General features: G+C 43.1%; 1 protein-coding gene across 2 annotated transcripts in view; it reads left to right on the top strand.

Moving 5' to 3' along the window:
• Window positions 1-15,949, top strand: part of ITPK1 (inositol-tetrakisphosphate 1-kinase) — a 160,893-nt gene extending 144,944 nt beyond the window's left edge. For both annotated transcript variants that reach the window (XM_068946871.1, XM_068946872.1), the window contains 3 exons: window positions 1,981-2,048; window positions 3,543-3,705; window positions 9,321-15,949. In XM_068946871.1, coding sequence (XP_068802972.1) covers window positions 1,981-2,048; window positions 3,543-3,705; window positions 9,321-9,643 — 554 coding nt within the window. In that variant the 3' untranslated portion in view covers window positions 9,644-15,949. The remainder of the gene's footprint in view (window positions 1-1,980; window positions 2,049-3,542; window positions 3,706-9,320) is intronic.
• Window positions 15,950-17,914: the final 1,965 nt, after the last annotated feature.

Raw genomic sequence — 17,914 nt, 5'->3', positions numbered from 1 at the left:
TTTGTTTATAAATGTGCTTTGGAGAGAATTTCCTGGATTTCATGGTTTTGGAACTTCCTCCCCCTATTTTTACCTTCATTATGTGTATGTGTTTAAATTAAAGAGTGCTTATACGCTCTCCTACATGAGTTTGTGTAAGGCCCAGTGTTTTAAACCTTGATGGACGTGTTCTTTGGTTGCAGATACTAGCTGTGTTGGGGGAAGGAGGAAAAGACTTGGTAGTGAGGACAGTGATCCTCCTATATGCTACCAGACAGCAGTCGCCTGAAAGGCTCATTAAAGATTGCTAACGTTTCCTTTATGGAAAAAACGCTACTTCCCATTGAAGGGCCTGAAAAGTACGTTCTGTGGCTGTCAGAAGCAAGGAGTTAGAAGGGCATGGATGTGAGAATGATGTGCCTATCAGCTAGCAGGAGTATGAATGCAGACAGGGTCCTTTTTGGGCACCGGTGTGGTCCTGCTGCATTACAGTGACAGCATGCAAGCTGTAAAGGTGCTCTGTGCTCCTTGGAGCTCAGATTGGGTACAATCCTGCAACTCGACAAATCCAGCAGGTAACGGAGGGAAGAGAAGGTATCAACTTAAAGGAGATGAATGAATAGAACAAGTGGAAGTTTCCTGTCATTTTTCATAGTGGTTTCTGCTGGTCTTAATGGTGACCACTTAATGTGCTCACCATTGGGTTCTACGCCCAAATATGCAGGATCCTCATAAAAGTCTTTGTCTGTAGATAAGTTTAGATACATTTACTTTTAGCTATGCTATATGTCTCTGTTCTGATCAAATTAAGTGGGCCTGAATCTATTTTCATATAAAATACTGTAACAGTCTGTAATTTTGCTGGAATAAAAGATTTTTAAGGCATCTTTCTAAAAATGCCTTAGCTAATGTCTCATCAGAGAGCGTGAGACTGTAAAGTTGTCTGGAAACCCACACAGAAATAAGGTTTGTGGGTGGATTAGGATAACTGTCTGGCTGCCTTGCCCTTATCAGCAGAGGTTTGAGGAGGCTGTGCTACCGGCACCTGACTGAGCAGGTCTGATGATTAAGCAGATCTGACGGCTGTGAGGAGTTCCCAGGAGCTATCTGAAAGTGCAAGGCTTTTCTAAATGGGAGGAAGGGCAAGAGTGTATGGTGTCAGACTGCAAAATGGGTTCAGGTTTGCTTCTCACAACCACAGTTATATGCAGCCCTGGAGCTGCTCTTAAATGTCCTGACCAGCGAGGTAGAAGTACAGTATTGCTAGCGCTGCCTGCATGCTGAGAGCTTTGTCTGGAAGCTCCCATTTGGGTTTGTCTGTATACTGCTACCGGCCTGCCGTGATGAGAAGCCCAAGAGAAGACTTGTGGTGGTGGTGGATTTCTCCCAGCTGGTAGTAAAACCTCAGAGATAGCAGGGAGGAGTGCACTGGTGCAATTTTCTGCATGGTTTCCACTGCAGAGCATTAGTGGTTTCTGTCACCTCAGGGTATCTCCTGCCTTCCTCACGTACCTCTGAAGGGAGATCAAGTCAAGGACATAAAATTTCTTGCCTTTCTCTGCAGTGAAAGTGTCCTCCTTAGGGTCACAGAGGTCTCACTGTAGACTGAGTGCTGTTGATCTACTGCCTGCAGTGAGGGCAGCTTCTCTCTTCCATCACGTGCATTCCCGCTGGAACCCTTGCTTTGAGTAGAGCAAATTAGAAATGAACATCATTTGCTTTACTGAGATTGGCTTCTTTTGACTGAAGGAAATGAAGCATCCTATACGATTCTAGTGGCCTAAGGTCGGAAAACTCTGGGTGACCTGGGCAGTGTTTTCCTGCCTGTGCTGGCAGCTAAGTGCAGGGATAGGAGAGGCTTTGCAGGTGGATGGGGGAGACTGTCCAGGATTGATCAGGATTAGTTTCCCTGGGTGGCAGTGCCACCTACTGTTCCCTGCACTAAGCCTTTGGAAGTCAAAATCCAGTATAAAGTTACTTACAGCCTTCTTTTAATTTCAGACAGAGAATCAATATTTTTCAACAGCCACAATGTTTCGAAGCCAGAGTCATCGTCTGTCTTAACAGCAGTAAGTACACTTGGTCTTTTTTCCTCTAGCTTGGCTGGAAACCTATCTAATCCTTTGTTACCGAAGCATTAGTAGCCCATGACCCTCCTTCACAAGTTGTCTGCTTCTGTGTTGCAGGCTGAGGTCTGTTTGGTACAACGAACCAGCCTGACTGGGTGTCCCTCTGGTATTCCTTACCGAGCTCTGGTGAGGAAGCAGTGCTGCAGCAGGCCTGTCTGCTGCTCACCAGGCCTAAACTCCCCAAAGTTAATCTAGACAAAGGGAATAAGACGATTCTGAATACAAGTATCTGGCCTTTTCCTGTCCAGAGAGCTTAATAAGCATAAATCATCCTTCTAGGACTCAGTTCTGTGAGGAAAGACAAATGGTGAAAATTCAAGCAGAGAAATTGTTTTGGGCAGGGTCACAGGGGGCCTGAAACGCGAGTATTCCTGAGCTGCGACCAGAGGACGTATCTGGGTGTCTTCTGAGTCCACCAGTGCAAGCACGTTACAGTTTAATGCGTGCATTGCCAGTCCTTTTAATAGGCTTTGTACATATGAATCCTAACAAGTTCTCAGGCCTGCAACTGCTGTGAAAGTCACTTTACAGGACTGGGTCCTTTAAATCTCTGAGTCTGCAGATTCTTTTCTGTTTCGTATGCTCTATTTGGGAGTAGCTTCGTAGCCGGAAATGATTAAATTTAGAATTGTGTATAACATAGATGGGCATGCTAAATTTTAAAGTTACTATTGTGCTAGTCATAAATCCCTTTGTGGTTAAATTTGTTTTTAAACTTACGGAGATTATATGCTCTTGTGGTTTACATACCATCTCTCTCATACGCGTGCATATCGCATGCACACTTCTGCAGGCATCACAGTATACTTCTGCCATATAACGTGTTACTTAAGTAGTGAGAAAATTTACATTTTCCAGTCACAAGTAACCTCAGTCATTCTCAGTGATAATAAATGTTTATAGAATAATTCATACATCAAAACCCCCATACAAGCTATCCTATTTGAATTAGCCTCTGCCAGAAGATACCACTTGGTTGTATTATATGGTTTAGATGGAATTAATTAGCAGACGGGGTCTGTTTTATCAGCTCTTTAACACAGGCGTTAATCTGCATTGAAATAACAGAATGATATCCAGAATCTTTGCAGTGCAGGGCTAAACACAATAGCTTTGTTTGGTTTTTAAGGTATAGATCTAGTGTTTTAAATAGAGAGCCTGGTTCTTTGTTCAGTCCTATACTGGTGTATCTCTCCTAGGTACTGCACCAGTTAAAACAGAAAGAACTTGGGTGCTTTAGAGTAGATGAACTTCTGATAAATGTAGGATTCTGAATTATAAAAGAAGTTTCTCTTTATTTCTTTCTCTGTTTCATGCCACCAGTTCTCTGCAATTAGACTGGGTGGATATGCAACTGGAAACCTCTGAAAATTAATCTTTTCACTAAAAAGACTTTTTCCAAGTCCCTTAGTAATGTGTCTTTTTCCACTATAGCTTGATAAAATCGAAGGAGTGTTTGAGCGGCCAAATGACGACGTCATCCGGGAAATCTCCAAGGCGCTGCGGCAGGCTCTGGGAGTTTCCCTCTTTGGAATTGATATCATCATTAACAATCAGACTGGGCAGCATGCGGTCATTGATATAAATGCATTCCCAGGTGAGAAAGGCCTTCCACTCAGGCTATGTGGAAGCCATGGCGCGTGTGCTTAGGGTGAAGCTTTACTGCTGGCGTCTTACCCGTGGGGGAACAGGAGCAATAGGTGAGATTGTCCTGAGAGCAGATACAGTTTAGTCTAGCAAGTGCAGACTTTTAATCTAGCTACGAAATGTGCTGCTGAAGTATTAGCTCTTAAGAGATAATGGCCAAAGTTGAGTGGCCAGCTGTAATGTGGCTGTCCTGCTCTTCCCTACAGGCAGGATGTCCAGGCGCTAAAGCGTGGGACTATGTGCTGGGACCTGACCTTTCTAGGCCTGTTCCTCATTCTGAAGGTGAAGAAAAGAACAATAAATTCTATTTTAGGAGAGCCTCTAAGATGATTTTTGTTCAGACTGTGCCGTTAAAGGTACTGAGGGGGTGGAAGCAGCAAACTGTTCCCTTGAAAATCTCCTCCTTTGCAAATTGATTCTCCATGAAATGGCATTTTATGTATGACACCAAAAACATGAGGCATCTGAGGAAGATGCTGAAATTGTAGGTGTACAGCACTTGCTGTAGAGGGTTGAATATCCTTGCAAGTTGTCGAAAGGGGACCCTGGAGTAAAACAACAAAATAGACCTCGAAAACAGGTAAATTTGTCCTCTGCTTTGTTAGTGCAACCTGTGTCTTAGAAACAACTAAACAAGCTTTTTGACCACTGGTGTTGCTGAAAAGGAGCTGTAAATGTGTATAATGGGAGGTAATAATACACCGTCTCATGTGTTGAATTCAGTAGTCTGATACAGGAAAAGAGTATACTACCTCATTTGAAGTGATTGCCCTGTTGTATGGGTTTTTTCTCCTCGAGAATAGTCTCTCGTTACCTAAACGGTGATGCTTACTTCCAGACACACACACAGGCTGTTACAAAGCATGTTTAACCTGCCATTGCAGACTTTGAATTTTCAATGTGGCCGAGGTATTTTTATATTTAGAGATCTTGTCTTGAGCCCTCAGTCTTTTTAGTCTTTCAGTCTCAGTCCTGAGTCCCACAACCTCCCTGTTGCCTCTCACCCATCTCTCTCTGCAGCCACTGGCTTCCTTATAAAACTCCAGCTTTGTTGTTCTGTTTTCTTCGGGTCACTTTGCAGCTTGGTTCTACCACATGGTGTTGATGCAATCCGCAAACCTATGAAAACAGTCTTCTGACAGGAGCAGTGAAACAAGCAACCTAAATTAGATGTATGATGGAACCAGATCAGTTTGATGAATGGGATTATATTTTAGACAGCTGGATATTGAAATCAGTGATGCAAGACATCCCTTTGCAGTCCTGCATTCTGTCTTTTTGCAAGTATTGTTTTGGATTTGGTGCATTGCACAGAGTGAACTGAAGTTCACAGGTTGAACTTCCCCTTTCTTCAAATGTTGAAAAGTCTAGATTGGATGATAGCTAGTGGTGAACTTAACTGTTTAAAGAGAGGCAACGTCTTCTTCTTATGACAGAAACTTGTGGGACTGCCTTCAGCATCATGCTCTGCTGTGCTTCCACCCCAAGGCAAAAGTTTTTGATATTGACCCCAAGTCATGTGTCTCAATCCGCACAGTAACCAGTCTTTGAATAGATACTTAATTAAGAGCGTGTTTTTGTCCTTTTGAGATACTTGAGAGCACAGGGAAGCTTCCTGTGCACACTTCTACATTGTTTCTCACATACGGTTTTTTGGTGGTGGACGTGCGAAGGTAGCGAAGGTAGCTACTGGCTTTATAACTGTAGGGTGCTGGAGATTAGTTGGAGAAAGTCTAGAAGATAGCAGCACGGACCAGATATATGAAAGAGAGAAGGCTAGGGGAGACAAAACTGTCTTAGAATCTGTAAAAGGTAGCTGAACTGAGAGAGGTGAGCTGCTCTCAAGGGCTGCTGAGGTCAGGCAGGAAGTGATGGGTTGAAATATAAAAGAGGTACTGGTTTGTCTAAAGGCTGAGCGCCTTCAAGCACTGTCTTCCTAAGCAGAGCCAGTACCTTCCTAATGAGGTGATATTCAGCCCTGCCCAAGAGAAGAGAGTCACTCGATCTCACTGTTCCTGAATTCCTGGTTTCAGGAAGAGGCTTTTCCTCTCTCTTCTTCCTCAAGTCATTCTATCCTGCAAGGATTGCAGTGGGGCCAAATTAGAGCCAAGACAGACAATTTGAGGACCTGCTACATTATTTCTGCACCACTGCTTGGTGGGGAGAGAGAGAAGTGCTTTTAAGGAGCATTAACAGCCTTTTACATGGAGCTCAAGCTACTGCGTGGCACCAGGCCTTACCGAAGCCTTGTCCAACTGCCCCGAGGCTTGACTTCCTCCTCTGCTGACATTTACATTACTACGCTCAAAGTTCATTCAAACCTGCCACTTTTTCAAACAGTGGCTGTCGTCTCAAGATTAGCTTAATATTAGAGCTCAGAGCAGATGTATCTGTAGGAGGGCGTCATTTGCTACCTGCTCCATTTAGCACCAGCAATGCTTTGACCGGTTTTTAACTGTCTAAAAGGCCTATTGTGTCTCCAGCACTGAAGGAAACTGCCTGGACTATATTTAGCTGTGGTTACATGCTGCAATATTTAACTGTAGGCATAGACACACAGTGTATGGGTTTTATGTTTGTCTGACCTCAGGTAACTGAGAGAATAAGAAAGGCTCCATGCAGCCTGATGTTGTATTGCAGTGGCTGATCTCACGTAGCCCAAGCGAGGTACAGAGTACACCTGAACTGCTGACCCTGTAAGTGTCAGTACATTGGGTGTCTGACACTGGGTGTCCATTGGGTCTGGACATGCACTTCATGTGTGTGAATGTGCTGCTGCAAATGCAGGACATGGACTGTCCTAATTCTCTCTGCCCAAGGGAAGATGCAGAAAACCAGAATGTGTGCTAGATGAAGGACAGCCTCCTACAAATCAGGCATGTAGCATCTGTAATGCTATCTTGAAAATGCTCCACATATTTCCTGACTCCACAAAACTCAGGGCAGAGGACTTGTTTTCAGATGCATTTGCAATGTTGGGTAGATTTCCTTCCTGTCTGTGCTCAGCCAGAAGACACTGAAGATTATTTTCTTCATAGCCAGATTCAGACTTCAGGTAGACAAGTGTTTCTGCACGGGTTTCAGTGGGCTGTACTAGGGTAGTACCTGCTACAGCATGATTCATACAACCTGTGCTTTGAGGCGTGCAAAATTTATATCTTCTCAGTGATCCTATGTGTAACATAAAGCCCAATTCCACTGCCAGTAGTTCCTGAAGGTGTAATTTAATTTGTCCTTCTTGATTTCCTTGTTGTCGCAGCACAGTGACATCCCACAATTGCCTTTTTGAAAGATATGTAGCAGCAGCTAGTGAAGAGAGTCCAGCAATACTGACAGAATTTGCCTCCTTCCCCTGGCAGCCTGTGGCTCAAGAGTTGAGACACCCTGGTCCTCTTCCTCCCTTCCCTGTTTATTTACGTTGTGAGCTTTCTTCCGAGTGACCAGACAGCATTATTTTGGGCCTTTCCATTTCACGTGCACAGGTCTGTCCCAGAGGAAGCTTGCCTGAAATGTATGGCTTCCTTACACTGTAACAGCTGCTGATTTCAGGACTGAGTAAGTGGCCGTCTTATCCCCATTAAAGGTTAAAAGCAACTTTTTGCGAGTTTGCCATGTGCCCTCAAACAAGGCTGGTTTGTTTTACCTGAGGAGACGCAGAGCACTCTAGGGTACTACGGATCTCCTCTCTGAATATTAAAGCTGTTTCTATGGAGATGGCTTATTCCCAGGGTGTCTGAAGCACTCTGAGTAGATTTGAAGGCTAATCCCATGGCTTTTACATAAGCAAGAAAACATAACAAGCACCTCTGTCGGAGAGACGGGGATCCTGTTCTGGCTCCTATGACCATAAGAGTCCTGGTTGGCCCCTGCCAATGGGTGGGCTTTAGCAGGGTAGTGTGGGTCACTGGAAAGCCTGATGTTTTTAACTGATCAGTTGTTTTAGTGAGTTCGTTTAGTGGTTTTTGAGATAGAAAAACTAGGAGCCGTTGTCTTACATCTCTGTTGCTTTGTGTGACCTATTAAGAAGTACCTAGGAGAACTGTGACTGACAGCAATAAAATCCAAAGCAGTGTAGCAGCCTAAATAAGAGTTAATTGGTTAACATATGTGGTTTATAAATACACTGTAAAATCACCACATTTATCTTAACGTCAGATTATCCCTCTGCCTTATATTTTTTCAGGAAGCTGGGTTTTTATTGCCGTAGGAATTTGGCTTTTACAGGGGAAGGGAGATTTAAATTGAATTATTTATGGATATGTGAGACGCTTCTGCCCTGTGAGCACATCACTGAAAGTGTTTTAAAATGTGCATTTACTTTGTGGTCTCTGGTTTTGCTCATGTGCTGCTCTGTGTGAATGTGCACTATGCACATGGGACTTTCAAAGTGTTATTTATTGCTTCAATCTCCTGTATTGATATAGGTCACTTTTGAAATACTTCTTTAGACATTTGAAAACAGTCACCCTAGCCCATTAAATACACTGAATGTCATATGTCACCTCTAATATTAAGCCAAATTGATACCAATCCTAGGTAATGCAGTAGCAGTTAAAATCCGTCTCAAGGCATTGTACAGATATCTTGCGTGTCTGATTCAATTTTAAGATGTATACAGAGATAGAACTGTGCCTATTCCAGAATGTTTAAAATGGAGCCAGAAGCTCTGTACACCTACTGCTGGCCTTCATGTTACTGAAAACTCGCTGTCTCCTAGTGTCTGACCAACTGTTTTAACTAAGAAATCGAGATATGGTTAAAATGTGCAGTGCAAATTGTCTGGAATCTCTTAACAGAGCCATGCAAGCAGGTGATTTCAGTACTGAAATCAAAGATTAGTTTTTCTACCAAATACTGTACCATTAATTTGGGTTTTCAGTCCCTCAAGCGTTTTTCCGGACAGTGCTTATAGTGGGGAATATGTTTTAAGTGCTGAGTTCGGTTCGATTAGACAAGCATTAAAGTGCTTGTGTAGTGGAAGCCTGCCTTTTCTGCAGAATATAAGGCCAGCCCATTGCACTTTGAGGTTTCCCTAATTGAGGGTATTCCTGGCGAAACTTTAGAGAGGGTCCATACCCTCAGGGAACCTGCGCATTAGAGCTAATTTCCACAGTAAAACCTGGAAATAGGATGGAAAAGAACAACGTTATACCACAGAGTGTGTGACCTAGGGAAGAACCTGGACTTAGAAAGAGATAAAATATGCACAGATACGCGCGCGCGCGCACACACACACACACACACACACACACACACACACACACACACACACACACACTTGGGAGGAAAAAGAAACAGAAAATCTGAAAGGTGACATAATTTTTCTATTGAACTTTTTAAACAACAATAAACTTAATTTTTTAATGCAGGGCTCTGTTCCTCTGTATACGAACCTGCTTGTGCAGTCAGTCAAAGTGATGTCATGAAAAAGAAGCCTTATTGCTATCACTCGGGCGGCAAGGAGAGCCCAAAAAATAAATCAGTAAAAAAGGCTATTGAAAGAGCTTAGAGAAATTACTTAATTATCTTTTTTTTCTCTCCTCCTTTTTTCCTCCCCCTTCTCAGGGTATGAGGGTGTATCTGAATTCTTCACAGATCTCCTGAACCATATAGCTGCTGTCCTGCAGGGTCAGGCACCTGAGGTGACCCAGCTAAACCACAGCAAGCTCCTGGCTGAGCAGACCGGCGGGATCATGGACGAGCGGATATGCTGCGCTAGCACAGGCTGTCTCAGCGTCATGGGAAAAGACTCCTCCTGGATTGTGGAAAGCGAGACCAACAGCTCAGTAAAACTGCAACACCAGAGACTAGGCTGCAACTCAGCAGTGTCCCCCAGCTTCCAGCAGCACTGCGTCGCTACGTTGGCAACGAAAGCATCTTCTCAATAACTTGCCAATGCCATGGACTAAGGAAAAGCCGCAGGGATACAAATTGTGGTCCCAGAACCAGATCAGGCTGTAATAATATGCTTGTGAAAAATGAAAAACAAAGCAAAACACAAAAAAGCAAAACAAACCTTCCATTTGATTTAACGTGATTTGCTGATAAAATGGACTGAAAGGAGGAGGGTGAGAAGGTGATCCAGATGCATTTCATCAGATTCCAGTTGCAAATCTGTAGTGAGTTTACACACAAATGGGTTTTAACACTAGTCCTTTCATTGTGGGAGGGTTGCTTTTTCATTTCTATTGTTCTTTGTAATCACTGGTGACCAGCATTTTAAAATCGGACCTCATGGTATCAAGAAGATAATGTTGAAATAGAGTGTATGAATGTAACAGTGCTAGAGATTTTGCTCCCTGTTACCTCCTTCCAGCTAGACCCTTGCAAAAGAAAGCTAAGGCAACTTCAGTATCACCAAACCAAATCTGTTGAAACATGGACAAGTCACGATGTTCACAGTTAGCTTGCTGTGAGTGCGACAGAGCAGACTGGTGGTTCAGAGTGAAGGACTGAGGCAATGGCCCTGGTTCCAGCTTTGCAGTTTTCCCCCTGGCCTCGTTGCTTCAGTTGAAAGCAGCTTCTAGCTACACTTACCAGTAGTGACACATATCTGATCCAGACAGACTCAAGTCTGCAAAAAGAGTGCAGCTAGTCAGGATGAGTGATTTGGTAGATGAAACATCATCCTTTCGATCCTCTGCTAGCGGTGAAATCCATGAAGAGTTAGTGGCTTCAGTTCATCTCTTAGCAGAGAATGTAATTCTTCCTCCATTGCACTTCTGAAGAGTCTGGGACAGCTCCATGAGGGGGCTGGCAAACAGCCACATCTTTTCCCTAGAGCAGTACGTCTGGTCTGCAGATCCTAAGGAGTAACAGTTACTGCCTTTCACAGATCCATGGCTCTGTACGTGTTTTTTTTTCTTTTGGAGACTAAATAGGGGCAGAATTGCCTGGAGTGAGGCTTTGTATGAGGTAGCAGTACATGACAGTTCTAGCGTAGAGACCTCATTATTGGGTTGCAAGCTGTCAGATGAAGCTGTATGGTAATTTACAACAGTGCGCTATATCATTTGTAAACTATAGCACAGCCAAATTGTATATTGCTCTTGAGATATACAGTAAACCTACAGTGTTCATTTTCTATTGCATCTTCAAGCATGGCAGCATCTTCTGCTGCTGAGAATTCCTGCAACTTTTTCCAATTCTGAACACTAAACTGGAAGTAACTGAGTCTGTCAGTGCTGGGAACGTAGACACTATTTTGGTACACTTTACGGCCTTTGCTTCTTCATATAAGCCCTAAAATTCGTTTAAGGAGTTGATGTTAAGAAAACTTCCTTAGTTAAGCTCTTAGCTTACAGATATGGGAATTTCCATCTTTCTATCCCAGGTGTTTATAAAGCACTCATCACTGCAGCATTTGATACCAGTTTTGTTAGTATCATGTATTAGATAGCTACTCAAAAGGAAAGGACCTAGAGATTAGAGCCCAGGTAGACCAAGGAGAAAGGAGTAAAACAAAATGTGAAAAGGATGTCACCATCCTGCTTGATGGTACCAGTCCTGTAGGGGAAGACATTTCTAAGAGTGTTTCTGTAGCAATTACTTTGTGTAAATGATGATTTTCCTTTAGGAGATATTGGATTTTTTCCCAAAGTGCCGTTCTAGGGAATTCTCTATAGCTGAGATTGAATTGTTGAGCGTGATTTATACAACAGAGGATTATTCCACCTCTAGAAGGGTTATTAACTTTAAATGTAGATATTTCTATAAGGACTGGAAGGACCTCGTGAGTCTGGTATTTGTTGAATTGCAGGGTGCACAGAAATACAGCCAAGTTCCTAGGCTGTGCACAGATGAGTTGCGAGTTGGGCACTCTTCACAACCCTTGTACGCTTCGAGGCTGCTGAATCCCATGTTGACTGCAGCTTGCAGGTCTCGGATGGTAGCGGTGTGAGTGAGTCAGTTGTACATAGTTAAGGGTTTATAAAAGTATTTGCGATAGACCAAACCTTTCCTAAAGCCATGACTGAAATGAAATTGACATCTACATTTTTGGGTTTGTTTTTGTTTGTGTAAGAAAAAAAGTCTTTTTATGTTACATGTGTAACAGAAGATACCCTCAGGAAGGAGCTTGCCGGTGCATATTTTTGTATGGTACTTCCTTGTAACCAGCTGGTGGAGTGTTTGTAGACTTGCCTTTTGCTCCCTTTATTACAATGGCTTTTTTCTTTTTTTTTAATTGGGTGGTGGGGAAGAAGCAATGATGTTAAAACTGGGTTAGTAACTAAAAACCTTTCAAACTAAGTATGTTTACATGAATCTTGAGTGTTGGATCCAATTGAAATGTCTGTATGCTGTTTCCTAGCTAGAACATCAAATAAGATTTTTATTTTCCTGGCTGCCTTCTGAATTTTGGTTGGCCTATTTTGCACTGCTTTATTTCTCCAAAATAAACTACTGAAATATAATTGTGCATTTTAAACTTGTTTACAAATGATTGTTAAAAGTTTATTTTATAATTCTCTGAAGGCTTACAGAAATATTATATTTAAATATTACTCCAGACCTTGGCAGTAACTAGAAAACAAGTTTAGGTCGTTGATGTGATCAGTGACGTGTTTTTCCCATACTCTGTAATTTATTTTTATTTATCAAATATGTTGATATCACTTTAATTTACCAGGTGCAAATATGCAGATACCTGTTGCGATGTGGCATTACAATAGAGTTTTCACATAAATTACCATGCAATTGCTGTAGTACTTTATTTCCTTGCAAAAATTGTTATGGCTCATATAGTAGAATGTTGCTAAATCACATGGGCAAATTGGGAGACCAACTTTTTAAAGCCAAAGCTTTAAATTACCAAGTATCCAGACGTACAATTACTTAATTGCAAAACATTCAAGCATGCGCATAATACTAGGCATGTGCTAAAGTGCTTTTCTGAGTTGCTGCCTCATTCGATAAGTTCAGGATAGTTTTGATTTACGATAAGCTTCTCAGTAAACGGGCTGATATTCTGTAGCATATTTTTTTTTGTGAGAGTAATAACGCCTAGTAATATTCGACCTTCCCAGAATACTCTTGCTCTTAAAATTTTGCAGGCAGCCTGAGTGAGATTTTCCATGTTCGCTATTTGAATTCTGTTATTGGGGGGTAGAAAAGGTTTTGCTGTGATTTCAGAGACATAGCTACTATTGCTGTGTTGATTGGAGCAATTATTTTAAAATCATATGGTCACCAGTTAGCTTAGAGATCAGATTCTGTTCTGCTTCACTGTTACAAATCCGCAGGAACACCATTAGCTTGACTGGAATTTCTCCAAGTTTTGTATCAGTATGGTGGAGAAGATTTGACTATGACTTCCACCCTAATTATATAATTGGTTTCCGTAGTTTTTTCCCTGTTGAAGAGAACTTGTATGGTATTATTATTGCCTGTGATGTAGAACCATCACCATCATCCACCCACTCTAGCTGACTTTGGCATGTTATGCTTTGGTTTGTAATGGCTGTACCAGAACAGTTGGATCATTACATAAAAACCAACGACAGAAGTGCAATCTAACTGTGATAATCAGTGTTGACACTTGTGATTTTTGTAATAGGACATCCGCTTGGCCAGTGCTGCTTTGCCTTTGGTTAACCACAGGCCTGGGCATTCAGAACCTCTGTGCTGCAGGTGCCAGTTGAGCGGGCTGGCTGGTAGCCAGGATGCATTATTTTTCTGATTTTTATTCAGTCTGCTGGAACCTGAATGACAAAATCACCTAAAAATTCCCATTTGAAATGCTTGAGTGTTTGTAAGTAGGGGGTCTGCAGCAGGTTGCATGGATGAAAAGCCACCAGTTTAATTTGCTTTCATAATAGATGAATACAAATTAAGAACCCAACCCTGAGGCTTCTGGAGGAGTTGAAGGTAATGAGGATTCCTCAGGATAAGGCCCCAAATTCTCCAGGTAACTACGAGCTGTATCCAGCCAGGGAACGATCAGTCGGAGCAGTACTTCAATAAAAGTGGCAGGATACAGTCAGAAGGCAACAGAATAAACGTGGCCAGCGGAGTGACTGGGAAAAAAAAGCAAAACAAAGGAAAAGGGCCTCTAAGGTTTCCATCCCCGCAAAATCTGTCCAGGCTTACCAGTTCTTCAACTAACGCTGATTTCCCAAAGTCTTTGCGTGGCGGCAGTGACAAGTGAGTCAGGCTTTTTCACAGTAGCTTGCAGCCTTGCCTTCCACAGCTGTGCAGAAAGTCTTGGGTTTTGTTTCTTTTAGTGAACAGACTCTATTTTGAGTTTGTAACTGTCACCCCCATGTGCATACTTGCAGGAATTCGCTTGCATTACCCTGCTTATTTTCTTTCCTTCTCTCCTTTTTAGTAACAGATGTATTGATTTTTGTATTCAGTATAGAATTACTTCATGGTGTTGCAACTGTGTGTTTTGTAATTAGGAGTATGTGAAAATGCTTTGTGTAGATTTAAGATATTTCCTTTAATATAATCTTCTCTTGCTTTCATAGATAAACAGACACACTGTTGCAGGTCACATTGCTGATTTTACTTGTAATGTTGCTTTAATATCTATTTCAGAGGAATGTAACCTCCAGAAAAGTACTTTCCACATCTTCACTGCCTTTCCTTTCCCTGTTCACTCTGTGTGGATCCAGGCCATGAAAACTTGAGCTTGTGACGGGATGGGCTTGAGATCCTCCATCGATTCTGCCATGTTTACATGGTCACAGAATGTATTAGTTTGTTGCTATTTTAGAGGATCCAGGTGTAAATGAAAACATGTGAATGGTTCCTCAGCGACGCAAGCACGATAGCATCTGTGGTGAGCAGAGGCTCTGAGCTGCTCTCGTATGTGTGCAACGTGCAGGTGACTGGGTCAATCCCTGCTGGTGGTGCAGTTTTCCTATGGAAGAAAAAAAATCACTGTAAGAAAATGTGCTATGTGTGTGGTGCAGACAGAGGGCAAGGAGAGAAGGGAGGGGTTGGGAGTAAAATCCTGGCCTTATTGAAGCCAGTGGGTATTCTGGTACTAGTGGGCCAGGATTTCACTCCGCATTTCTTTGTAACTACCTGGGGAGATATTTTTCTCTCTCTCCCCCTCTCACCTCCTGGGGCTGACGCTGAGCAGAGGCCCGTGGGCCGCGTGAGCTCCTTTGAAGGTAGCCTTGCCCAGTGTGCCATGGATTTGTGGAGGGCTCCTGATAATGCTGTGAAGTGTTGGTTGATAGCTCCTGGAACTGCAGAAACAGCTGAAACAGCTAGTGGACAGTTCATGAAAATCAGGTCTTCCTCTTCCATCCTTTTTAAGGAAACCCATCTTTTTATTTCCTCTTTCGTTCTTTACACAGTAGTTTTTAGGTATAAATTATTTTAACTTTTTTGTGTGAAAAGTCGTATATACATATATAAAGTTATTAAAAGGTTGAGTATATGTTGAGTATATAATAGTGACTTCTTTGTTTCAGATGTTAGCAGCCCCTATAAATGAGTTGTTTATCCTCTTGTAAAGTCAGTGCTGTAAAAAAATAAATAAATAAAAGATGTATTAGATGTACCTTTTATTATTTATTTCTAATTCAGTATTTGATATGGCTTGTGTATACCCTTGTGGGAACCACATGTTAAAATGCAGTCATTCTTAAAGTGAAATAATAATAATACCTTGGGATCCCAGCAGTTCTGAGAAAACGAGCCCTTCATATTTGGATATTCTTCTTCGCCCGCCATGTTCGCTCTCCACTTAAGCATGGTTAAAACTTGGGGAACATTTTTGTCTGCGCTAGGTTTCATGAGTTCATCAATGTCTGTGTTCAAATCCAGCTGTGCAGTGTTAACAAGTGTATCTTGTGATTTGCTTCAGCCCTGTTCACAATGATTTTAGAAATAATTCCGATTTTGTACTTAATTTGTATAGAATTATATAAACCTTAAAAAAAAAAATCATGGCTTACTGTAAAAACCAAAAGTAGTTGCTTTTTGGCATCTTCAGTTGCATGACTGATCAGATCTGACAATGAAGATGGCGCTTTCACCTAACAGCATTGATTTCAATGGTAATATATTCTCTTCCCCCCGCCCCCTTCATTTGCTAAACACCGTGATGGATAATATTTTGGTTTCAGCAGTAAAGCAATATGCAGTAGGTATTGTGGCATTCTCTCTGTAATTGTTCCGAAGACTGAATTGTCTCTTTCCAACACATAATGAAAATAAATGCCTTACAACATGTTTTACTCTGCTTTCTCTTTGTGAGTGACTAGGGCAGAGGTAGGCAGCTCATTATGGGAAGCCCATTTTCATGAATTTGCTTTTCACATCCTTCCCCAGTTCAGTTGTTTGCAGCTAGTCACTTTGGACCTTATATCAGCACTACTGATGATCGAGGCTGGTTTGGTCTGGTTTTTTGTTTTTTCCTCTAAGAGTAGTGGGAGGTAGGCTGTTTATATCTTACCGTATGAAGTAGCGAAACATCATTGGGGTTCAGCCTTTACATGCTATTGCTGCGTTTAAGAGTTTATTACTAACAAGGTGCTTTAGGCTAATTCTTCCTTCATCATCCTGGATGGGGAATTCTTGGCTTGATTAAAAATCCTGCTAGGTTTTGAGTAATTAGGACCATATTTTGGCTACTGCAGAAAGGAGACATAGCTAGCGCTATTAAATTTTGCTAAGCAGCAAGCATGTTCTGCAGAGACCTTCACGTAAACACAGCAGGTGCAGCAGGGCTGTGCGTGGTCTCCAAGGACAAGCCCAACCGCCGGGAAGGTTTGAGATGCTGTGAAGCAGTTACTGCTTGCTGAGCACGTAACCAAAGGGCTGCATAACCTCCTAAGCCCAGCGTTCTCTCCCGTTTCCTCTGCTGACCTAGGACTTTCTTCAAATAAAGGGAAAGATGCAATTCAATGGCTGAGCTTTATCCAGTTAAGACAATGTTTTTAGCAGGTCTGTCTAGTAACGTATTTTTCATTTTGTTGATATTGTAGCAGCAATAAACTAGTTCTATCTGCTACAAGCGTCCTTCATGGAAAGATTTGTCTAATTTCTTTGGAAATAACCACATTTCTATTGTGGGTTGCTTGGGGTTTTTGAGGGTTTCTTTGAACTCATCACATGTAGACCTGAATTTGCAAGAGGTCTGCTGCAGACAGAGACTCTCCCTGCAACAACAACAAAAAATAAAAAATTTAAATGAAGAACAGTACTTAAAATGAGACTTCTACAGCTGCATTAATTCTCTAATAACAGTGAAATTTTAGTATAGTTTTTGTGGAACAGCTTTAATTTCATTTCTGTTCCTAAGTGCGTTTCTATGAGGTTAATGAAAGCACGATCTCTGCTTGTGTCCTCTATGCCCACCTGCAGCCCCGCTTGCGTTGGGCACCCGGGCAGCCTCCAGGCAGCGCTCTGCGCCTCGCCGCCGCCGTACGGCTGCCCGGCACTCAGGCGAGACGAGGGCGAGGAGCGCTTCGTGTCTCGTTGGCTGCCCCCAGCGCTCCCAGGAGAAGCTTGCCTGAGGGCTGAGGAGCACTGCTGTGGGCAGTGCAATGCCCAGCACCGCCTGCCCCGGGGAGAACCGCGCGGCCAGCCTCAGTGCAGTTTGCTGTCTGGGCCAGCGGTGCTAACCCTTTTAACACAATAAAGGAATATGTTGAGTTTCAAGGCTGGCAGCTTAACTGGCACCGCTAATTATAAGCGTATTGCCATCTCTTTGGAAAACATTCACGTTTTCTTCCATTCAAGGGCCAGGCTCGGGTTGGCTAGGCCATGTTTCAGCTGCGGGGCAGTCCTAGCTCCATGGCAGCCAGCGCCTGCTTCGCCTAGGCTGCACCGGCCGTGGGCAAACGCTGCTCGAGCCATCGTCTTGCAATGCCAGGTGAGCTGGAGCTTCTTGCTAAAACCAGCGTCAGTGAGCTCCCTGACTTGGGCACCCAGCTATCACAAAGGTGACGGCACGGGCGGCTGCGTGCCGGCACGCGCAGGGGCCTGGCCCTTTTCTGCAGGAGCAGCGGGATGGAGCAGCTGGAGCCCCCCCAGCCGCTGGCGCGCAGAGCCCCAGCGCGACCTCCGCAGCGTCGTCGTCACCTTCTCCAGGCTGGAGGGGTCGATTGTCTCGCAGCCGTGCTTGCACGCGGCAGACGACGTGGGACAGCTCAGCTTCAGGCTGCGTGGGGGCAAGCTGCTGCCTGGAGGGTGACGGC

The sequence above is a fragment of the Struthio camelus genome, chromosome 5 (genome assembly GCF_040807025.1).
Source record: "Struthio camelus isolate bStrCam1 chromosome 5, bStrCam1.hap1, whole genome shotgun sequence".
In the NCBI taxonomy this organism is placed as follows: Eukaryota; Metazoa; Chordata; class Aves; order Struthioniformes; family Struthionidae; genus Struthio; species Struthio camelus.
This window is presented reverse-complemented; position numbering and strand designations above follow the sequence as displayed.